Source organism: Ascaphus truei, chromosome 3 (genome assembly GCF_040206685.1).
Source record: "Ascaphus truei isolate aAscTru1 chromosome 3, aAscTru1.hap1, whole genome shotgun sequence".
NCBI lineage: Eukaryota > Metazoa > Chordata > Amphibia > Anura > Ascaphidae > Ascaphus > Ascaphus truei.
In genome coordinates, this window is record NC_134485.1 from 421,475,496 (window position 1) to 421,485,759 (window position 10,264).

At 42.7% G+C, this 10,264-nt stretch overlaps 1 protein-coding gene across 2 annotated transcripts; it reads left to right on the plus strand.

Moving 5' to 3' along the window:
- Nucleotides 1-475: 475 nt before the first annotated feature.
- Nucleotides 476-9,093, plus strand: KCNE3 (potassium voltage-gated channel subfamily E regulatory subunit 3). Of its 2 annotated transcripts, none has more exons than XM_075592773.1 (2): nucleotides 476-875; nucleotides 4,872-9,093. In XM_075592773.1, the coding sequence occupies exon 2, from the start codon at nucleotides 4,939-4,941 to the stop codon at nucleotides 5,236-5,238; it is 300 nt and encodes a 99-aa protein (XP_075448888.1). In that variant the 5' UTR covers nucleotides 476-875; nucleotides 4,872-4,938; the 3' UTR covers nucleotides 5,239-9,093. The 2 variants fall into 2 exon arrangements, with proteins under 2 accessions (XP_075448888.1, XP_075448889.1); XM_075592774.1 differs by lacking the exon at nucleotides 476-875 and adding an exon at nucleotides 1,568-2,000.
- The last annotated feature ends 1,171 nt before the right edge of the window (nucleotides 9,094-10,264 follow it).

The window sequence follows — 10,264 nt, forward strand, 5'->3', positions numbered from 1 at the left end:
TTATAATTATGGAGCAAAGCACAGGGGGAAACAGGGAGGATAATTGACATTGAAACAGTACATGACATATGGATAACATGCATAGTAATACAGAGCGAAGGACAGATAGATGCAAAGAGTAAAGCATATATGCAATTTAAATGTAGGGAGTGAAGTCTATATCCCAGACACAGAGGGATACAAGGCAGGGGTGCTCAACTCCACCCCTCCCCCCCCAACAGGCCAGGTTTCCAGGATATCCAAGCTTCAGCACAGGTGGCTCAGTTAAAGAATGAGCCACTGATTGGGCCACTTGTGCTGAAGCAGGGACTGACTGAGCCACCTGTGCTGAAGCAGGGATATCCTGAAAACCGGACCTGTTGGGGGGGGGGACTGGAGGATTGGAGCTGAGCACCCCTGGCATAAAGTATGTGTAACAGGCGCAGACCCAGAAGTGGGGGATTTATATCCTTGGCTGGCCAGCACAGAGTAAGATTTAACAACTGCAGGCACAAGAAGAAGACAATGAGGAGTAAGGAAGAGGAACAGCTGTGGGGGGAAGACGAGAGAGAAAGGAGGAGCAGAAAGGAAAGAGGAACTGAAGAAGAAATGAGAGAAGCAGCCAGGGCTAGGAGTGGTAACAGGATCAGGTGGAGCTCTGCTCAGCAGAAAGGGCTGTATCACAGACCGTGCAGACCATCAAGTGGAGCCCTGTTGGCAACATCAGAAAGTGAAGAGCCTCAAGCAAACTCTGCTCAGCAGCAGCAGGTTTATCAGCTGGGACTCAGCAGGAGAGCACAGAGCATCAATTGGGACTCTGCTTATCTGGAGGTGCAGTTTGTATATGACACTTCAGGCTTTTGCACAGAAGAACAGATTGGTTCAGTGTACTTAAGGTAAGATCACAGATAAAAGTCAATAACATGAGCTGGATAATAGGGCACTATATCCCTCAGCAGTTGTTACTATTAGGGAATGTCATTGATTGAGTTACTTTACAATGCAAGGTGATATTGTAATAATAGGCACCGAGTTCCTTACAAAGCAGGGTAATGCCGCAACAAGCCTTTCAAGGACGAACTTATTGTCTGGTAATACTATTGTACATACAGTAGAAGTAACATATGACAACAAGACCCAGGAGTTTGGTTACCATCAGAGATGAATGTGTCAAGTTATTATATAGGGTGTGGAGGACCACGAGTTTTAACTAACAAACGTACAGTAGCACTTTTTCAAAGAGATTTATACTACGTTTTCACCATTTCCCCTAGTTTTCAGACACTTTAAACACTGGTTACCACCGGGCACCATCTGCTAAAGTCGTTTGATGCTGAGGGTACATATGGCTACCTGAGGGCATCCATCTGTACAGCTTCCAGCAGTTATTAACACTTGGAGAATAATCCAGGAGACGTGTTACCAGCATCCCCCCATGTCCCTGCCTTTGCACTGTCCTCATATTAACCCCTTCAGTGTGTACCTGTCAGGCATTGCCTTGATAAGAGCAGCGTGTTTGTTGCTAAGTAGATGCACGTTATCTTTCCTGCACAGACAGTGGTTCACGTGGCTGCATCATACAGTGACCCTGCATCCCCAGGCAGGAGCAAATACCAAATATTCAGGCACAGCTCTGTGGCTCTAGACTTGTAAACAAACACAGCAAAGTATTTCTAACATAAATACATTGGGAATTGGAAAAGAAAGTGGACGTGCAATGTAGTGGATACAAAGCAGCAGCACCCTGGGTTTGTACACAACAAGCAGTGGTACTGTTTCACTCCTCCTACCAGCACACTTTGAGCACTGGACCTGTACTTGCAATATGCAGTGAATTAGATACATGATTGCCTCCTTCATCTTGCAGTTTGGGATTCTGATCATGTAATATAGATCCAGTCACTGACAGGCAAAGCTTCACTTGAAAACTGGCTGCTCCCAGCATCAGAATGTGCTGCACTCATTGCTACACAGCGGCGACAGTGCAGCAGCACAGCGTGTGTATCATCAGGCATGCAACGGTGAGGCTTTCATTGGGTGGTAAGAAGGACATTGACTCATGTTGCCTGGATGGCTGGAGGTTACGCCACAGCTAAATACTGCACAGTATATGTAACCTGTGTACAATGTCTTGGTATAAGGGACAGCACAATGCCTTTATTTTAAAGTACATTGACCACTGAGGGGAACAGCTTCATTAAACTGAGATATATACTCAGAGGTTGAAGTGTGGTGGGTATTGGAAGTCATGGAGTATCACTACTTTTTTTTATTTTACTACTTCTTATTTACAAACCCAGAGCCTCCTTACCAGTGCACTTGAAGAAGAAACCAATGAGGTTTTGAAAGCTTTGTTTACTATAATTTCATCTATGAAGAACTCTTCTGTTCTGTCCCACAAAATATATCCCAACCTCATAGAAAGATATTCCTGCTTCATTCTGTAGCTGGGGATGTTGGGACTGGAACTAGTCAGATCAGAAGAGAGAGGGGGTGGGGGGTTTGGGGGGAGAGGTTCATTAACAGGTTCCACTTTATACAGATATCTCCATGCTACAGTACTTCATCCACAATTGATAATGCTGAAAGTTATAGAATAATAGGTTTGACTAAATTGCAGAAAACATTAATGATTGTGCAAAGGTGCTCACTTGAATGAACATCTATTATTGATAATACGTATTGCACTTTAGTGAATTTAATCTCTAGTGCATGAAATACCGTGAGTTAGTAAATGTTAATAACACATACAGTATCTCACAGAGACAACAGGCTGCATAGGTGCAGGATTCCAAGTTATTTTGCAGGCATTTCATCTCTATTATTGCATAACTGGGGCACATTTTTAGCTTATGCTACACTATTCATTGATATAATACAATTTGTTTACATGTTTTTTTTTTTTACTTATTTGCAGTATGCAGCAAGGGAGTTATTCTTTTAGCTGCCATAGTGTGGATCAGGGCACTGTTGCCCAGAAACTGCCATGAAAGTCAATAGATCTTTAATGGGATAGGCACTGTCACAGTGTAATGAGTAACCCACTAACTTGTGATTTCAGCAGATCAGAATGTACCTTCGTGTGGGCAGTGGGCACTGTTGTTCTAAGATAGGAGGAAACCTTGAGCTGTCTCACACCGCTATAACCTACAACCCATTAAAATGCTACTGCTAGATTAATTTCACTTCCTTCTAATGTCTCTGCCTCTCCCCTCCTGCGACTCTTTTTCCCAGTATGTTTAAAATTTCCTTCAAGGATCTAGACTGCTCTGTCCACCATTAAAGTAGATGTCAAGTTTAATTTTCACTATGTCCCTGCTCAACTCTGGGTCCCTGTTCTAAGATGTCTCCTCTCTGTCCCTCCTGTGTTTACGCTCTCATGCCAGAAACAAATTACACTCACTGGTCACAAGGTCTGGATCTTCCTCCCCCTCCACAAAGCTCCTCTACTCCCTATCTTCAAAACCCATCTAAACACTCACCTCATTAATGGGGTGATCCAGTAACTGCAGAACAAAACTACACTCTCGTGCAGCACCCAAGTAAGAGCCAATGCACTTATATCTAATCCTACCATCACTTTAAGTTTCCATTTAGATAAACATACACAATAGGCCAATGGCCCTGCTGCAATAATGTAAGACACCAATTTCTTGGGCAGGTGAAAGAGAAAATGTTTCCCTGATGAGTTGAAATGTACACAGGTGTGATATTCAGGTGTGATACATTAATCCTACATCACTCTGTTCACTTCAGCAAACAATGATATCATAAAATACCATGAAGCGTGATATTATATTATCCATTGTAATTTTTGTGATTAGGACATAAGTGAAAACACAACATCTCCAGGACAATTCACATGGACACATTCTATTTGGTGACAAGCCGCATTGTTCTAGTGGTTCCCTAAGGTGTGTGAGGTCCTGAGGAGGTGCCACGATCTCCAATGTGTCTGTTGTGCAACATCTTGTCGGCATTTTACATTATTATTAACAACCAAAGTAATCATTAAACAGTGTTGCAGAACAACTCGTCGATTCCGGACAGCTAATGTCAACACCTGCAATTCTGGTGAAAAAAAAAGACTCAGAAAACACTTAATAAAAGTATCCAAAAAAACATGCCCAGTCAATGAAAGTCAATGCTGAGAAAAGTCTTCATGGAGCACATTTGATTCCAGTAGTAGTATAGGTCATTGTGAAATGCTGGGTGACATAACTTTACACACTTCGTATTTGGGGAATCTTAGGTCCAGGTGGAATTTAGGAAAGAGGCCCACTATATACTCTTCCCATTTATATACGGGATTAATAGAGTAACGGTATCCCAAAATAAGAGCTGTGAGTCAGCAAAGGGTAAACTATTTCCCAAATTTTAAGCTGCAAAGAGGTACAGACAATATACAAGCATTTATACTTTATGTTTGGGTATGTGGAATTTAGCTTTACAATGAGTGAGCATCTTCTGTGTTTTGAAGTGATTTGTACACACTATAATTAATGATAGAGCAGTTTCATTATAATTAGCGAGTATCATTTTGTTATTTATTTTTAAATCTAACCTTTCAGGTTTCTCTTCGCCCTCCAATCCGGCAATACATTACAGGGCAACAAGGTCAAATACTGTAAAAGAGGATCTGTTTTACTGTATATAGGGTCTTAGTGGGACCTTTTTGTCATCTATAGCACACTTTTTCCAAAAACCTTTGATTTCTTCTTTAAAAAGATTACACTTTTCTTCCATTCAATTACAGTACGTTTAAAAGGACACTAAAGATTATGCACATTAATAAAATAATACAAGTGCATATTCCCACTGAACTGTAAGTGTTCTGTACGTATGTCTATTTTGTAAATATCTAACACACTTTTGCTACCGTATGTCAACAGGTTTCATTGTGCCAAGGAGAAGAGCCTTGAAGTATGAATTCCATCTGTCCCTGAAGGCCTCGATGACATGGAAACACAGGGGCCAATGGAAAAACTACTGGAAAATCTCCACCATGTACTCAAGGCATTAAACAAGACACTAAACAGCCTCCCCTGCCAGACCAACCCACAGCTAAACCAGACAAACACAAGACTAGATCCAACCAACAAGGATGACAATGCTTATATTTTCATTCTGTTTGTCATGTTCCTGTTTGCTGTGACTGTTGGGAGTTTAATACTTGGGTATACTAGGTCCAAGAAGGTAGACAAACGCAGTGACCCCTACCATGTGTACATTAAAAACAATCGAGCTTCTGTAATATGAGGAACATGGTAGACTCTTGTGCTACTTGGAACTAGACAGTGATCTTTAAAGACAGACCCCATGTGTCACACAGTTTCGGTACATTGCAGCTAGTCTAACTGATTTGGAGTCACTATCACTGATTTATTTGAGTAAGAGTGGTCTTATAAACTTTTCTGGAGTCTCAGTAAAAAAAAAAATCCACACTCTTCCAATAAAATGCCTCTTTTTGGTTGAAACTCCCAGAAACTCAAAGACAACTCTTACAATGAGATACTGTATGCATCTAATCACATGGAGAACAAGTGGCCAAGGCAAGACATTAACACAACAAGCTTGTGTATTCAACACCCTTACCTTAACCGCTACGCTGCCCTTCCTTCCCTAACCCTGGAAGAAAACCTCACAGAAGACAATGGAACTGGACAGAATAGCAAATATCTGGGTGATTTTTGTGCATTTTATGCAATTGGACAACTTTTAACAAGCTGTTTTAATTCTCTATCCCAATGAAGAGGTTAGCTAAAGAAGGACTGAACCATAGATTAGATACCTCAAAACCAATATATGTGGGGTAAAAAAAATCAGTGTGAACATGTGGCCAGAATAACCAATATAAAGACGAGACCACGAGTATCCTAAAGCTTGCCTTAAACTAGCCCGGTTACATGCGGGGTATGTGCTGGGTGTAACCTGGCCAGTTTAAGGCAAGTTTAAGGCATTTCTGCTTTGACTGATGACCCATAGGATTAACACAGCAGGGGTCCCTGGCAGTCCCATTCAGTTTGAATGGGACTGCCAGGGACCCCCGCTGTTAATCTGATGGGCCATTAAGCAATGCAGAAATGCTGGGTCTAGTTTAAGGCAAGTTCAAGGCATGTATCCAGCATGTACCTGGGTCTTTTTGGCGATTGCCACTGTTTTGTGTTACAATAACCGTGGGCGCTACAGTATGTGGGGTAAAAACATCAGTGTGAACATGTGGCCAGGATAAACACAGACTTGTATTTACATGCCAATACTGTGTTATTATTCTGCATATAAGTTAAATGATGAAACTTAGGTCCCTACTCAATATAGTGAGCATCAGGATAACACACAGTTGACAATGCACTAACGCATTCAAATGAAATACCTGTGTATTACCCCACTCTTCACCATATTGATTAGCGGAGGATCGGGATGCAGAGGTGGCTGTTTTTAGAGCTAGTGATGCACAAGTGATGTCTGTGTGTCTGATAATATCAGGAACCTGAAATAATTTCATGGATAATGTCTACAGAAATATGGGAATAACAGACAACAATGTCAATCAAATAGTGCAGTAAATTCTTAATTGCAAGAAAAATGCATGTCAAATTAAACAGATGTCTCTACTGTCCCCACTGCATGTTATATTACTGTTGGGCAGACTTGTTGCAATGAAATAGCATTTAGTGCACCGAACCACTCATGTGTCAAACAGGTTCCCCTCGCCTGTTTCATTTCCTCCAATATCCCATATTCTGTAAAACGGCAGATTGATTTTTAGCCCATCATGTATTTGCTTCAAGTTTTCAGTTCCCTATTAATTGGAAATTGTACAGCTACAGTAAATCTGAAATTAAGATAAGGAAGTAGATCTAAATCTGAGTTAAAAAAAAAGTACAGCACAAGTAAACCCACTGCAGATCTTCTTTCAATATTTCAAAAGCCAAAGGATTATTATTTAATACCACTGGTTGCAGAGTACTGAACCGTTCTGTATGTGACCCCCAACATGTCTGTATGTATGTATGTATGTATGTATGTATGTATGTATGTATGTATGTATGTATGTACTGTATGTACAGTATGTATGTATGTATGTCTTTATTTATATAGCACCATTAATGTACAAGGCGCTTAACAGCAGTAATACATGTGACAATCATATAAATAACAAATAATACAGATAACACATAATGGGAAGAAGCACTTCAGACATAAAATTAACATTGGAGACAGAAGAGGAAGCCCTCATTGCCAATAAATCATGTCTATGTCTCTTGGGCCATTAGAGTGATAGCTCCTGTGACATTCCCTGAAATGTTCCGCAGTATAAGATCACCCTGTGATGTTTTTATAATGTGGATTGAAATAATTTTCGCTTCAATGGAACATTTGATGTCCCAACACACAAGAAGTTCGTACGTAGTGGAAAATCACAGAGGAGACTCCATCTGTCCCAACCTTTTTGGGTCTCTCCGATAATCTTTCAAGTAGGTGATACATCACACTGTATACTCCAGTTAGGGTGCTGGGCTGAAGTTAATCTCATGCTTATGCTACTACAGCCAAACAAGGAGTCCCTGTCAATGGTGTATGGTATTCTGCTCAGGAATATTAGTCTGGATTATGGAATAGAACAAAGTGTGGTAATCAAGAAGGCTTTCCTCAATCATTGTGTGAGTATCAATAATGGCATGTGTGGTGGAACATGCTGCGCCCTTTAAGAGAGAGCATTATTAAAGATCAAACATGGAAACGCTGAGAACTCCAGACGCGTCAATGGATGAGCCACCAGTAAGGCTGCGGCCGGGCTGGGAGTGTGCGCGCTGGCGCTCGAGCGCCATAACGTCATGCGCTCTGCTTGGCCATGCGATTCCTGGCCTGCTAGTTGCGCATGTGTGGGGGCTTGTCACGGGGCGTGGCCATGACATCATGGAGCTGGTTCGCCCTCATTGGGCGATCCGCTCACGTGACACCCCAGCGAGTGGCAGAGACAAATTTACTTGTCTCTGCAAGCAGCTGAGCACCGTGCGCTCACGCGCATGGTCAGGCGCGCGCTCATGCTGGCCACACACATTGCAGCAATGTGTTTCATTGTGGCGAGCGCACGCGCCCGCTCAGCATCACCCTGACCGTAGCCTTAGGTTAGGTCCCCGGTGCCTGCTGCAGCGTGTGTAATGGCGTGCGCTGCAGGGACAAGAACCGCCCCTCAATGGTGCGGGGCCCACCACCTGCCTTGGCCACCGCTTTGCGCGAGCAGATTTGTCTGAAGACAGGAAAACTGTGTTCAGGACTTGCGTCAGAGCGCTGGTCATGCCCCCTGGTGGATCAGCCAATGAGGGCGAACCTGCCGGGAGATGTCAGTGTTGCGCAACCCACCTACCCGCTCCCCGTCTTAACCCTCGGCAGCTCAACGCAGACCGGGCGTCACAGCTGCACGCGCCGCCAGCCTGGCAGCCGCGCGCGTGCAGCGCCGACACCGGGGCCTCAGCCTTAGAATGATGCGGATAAGAGAATCTCCCAGCTGACCATGCTGGACCAGACATGCAATGCACCTAAAGGACTTCAAAAGTGCATAGCGAGCATCGTGTTTTGGTTATAAAATAAGTTGTGTTTTTGTTTGGCCTCAAATTTATTGGTCCAAGACCCAAACAGAACACTATGTCAATTTGATCAAAAATGTTTTTTTTTTTAAATGTAAGCTGCAGCTCTTATCATCTGACAAAAAGCTTCATATTCGGCTATTTATGTAATTGAATATTTATTTACCAATAAGATGATGGAATTGATTATTGATGGGAAGGAGTAAGGCTCAATTTTGTATCTTAAAAGGGCAGGCCCACATATTTGGTTACTATGTAAACAGTGGCATTTTAATATGTAATTCAAATACATTATCTACTATTCGCAGGCATTGTCTGAAATATTCGTCCTCTCAATGTAGAAGTAAAAACATTGGTACCAATTCAATTCCTGAATGCTAAACACCTCTCGATAGTCTGAAGTGGACGGGAACCTGGTGATTCCAAGCAGAACCTAACACAAATATTGTTGAGTAGAACATGTCGATACAAAGCCCTTGTTCCCTCGTGTTTCTATTATTAAAAGTTCTCCATACAATACAAATTCTACAATTCTATCATTTTTTCTATTTCTCTCATACAATATATGAATTGACACTGTGTGCTCATTTGCATGCCATTACCCAGAATCCCTGGCTGTGGAAGCATTGCATGCTACGAGATTATGGGGAAAGGCAGGTTTGCGGATCTGAATGTGCTCACACGAGATATTTTCATTTTCTCATACAATACAAATGTTACAATGAGGCAACAGAACAATTACCACCCATTTTACACTTTCCCCAAAACCTATAAAATGCAGAAGTGTAATGGTACGAGCCAGTGGCAGAATGATCTTTTTTGCCACCTGTCGACTGGGTGGGGGTGGCCCTTCTCCTCCGTGCACGACGTCATGATGTCACGACGCTGGGTTGTCATGGCCACAGATGTCACGATGACATGTGACGGCATGCTGCCATGGCAACGCGGCGTCATCTGACGTTGCGGCGTCATGTGATGTAGCGTCTCTATGACAACACGACGCTACAGGAGGGGGCCTGCTACAGAAAAGGTGAGAGACAAACAAACTCATACAAATTGCCTCCCCAAAAAATTGTGACCCCCCCCCCAACAATTGCCGCTCTAAGCTAGCCATCTGAGCCCCATGAGAAATTTGCCCCTGGTACTATTTTTTTTTTTTAATGTGCTGATGCCCTTCATTATACTGCTGTGCACCGCTGTTTTCCCCGGATAACTTTCTGGACATTAACCTGCAGGAAGCACTCTTCAGAGCCAAGTAATTTCTTCATCTTGTGAGTACTACCCATATGGGGGTTGTTTTCTTCTCATCATATTATGATCTTGGATTCAGACAGACTTCAATTACTGCTCTAGGGGTTTCAACCTACAAGTGGGGAGGAAAACCTGTTCAGATTGGCTTTACCAGCATAATCTGTCTTCATTATCTATTTATCCCCACCTGCAGTAGGATTTCCCCATACCTGAGAGGAACATGGATACAAGACAGAACACACCAGGTGTTCCCAGCACTCCCAATGAATACAAGAAAGCTAATGATGCTTACAATACTATTGTGTATTAATAGAAAAAAAAGGCCATATTACATCAATATGCAAATGCAAGATACAGGTAATGAGTGGATACCGGAAGGGGAGGAGGGGTGGTGAGGGAAGGGGGGGGGGGGTGTGTGATATCACTAACAAAGTGAGGGTAGG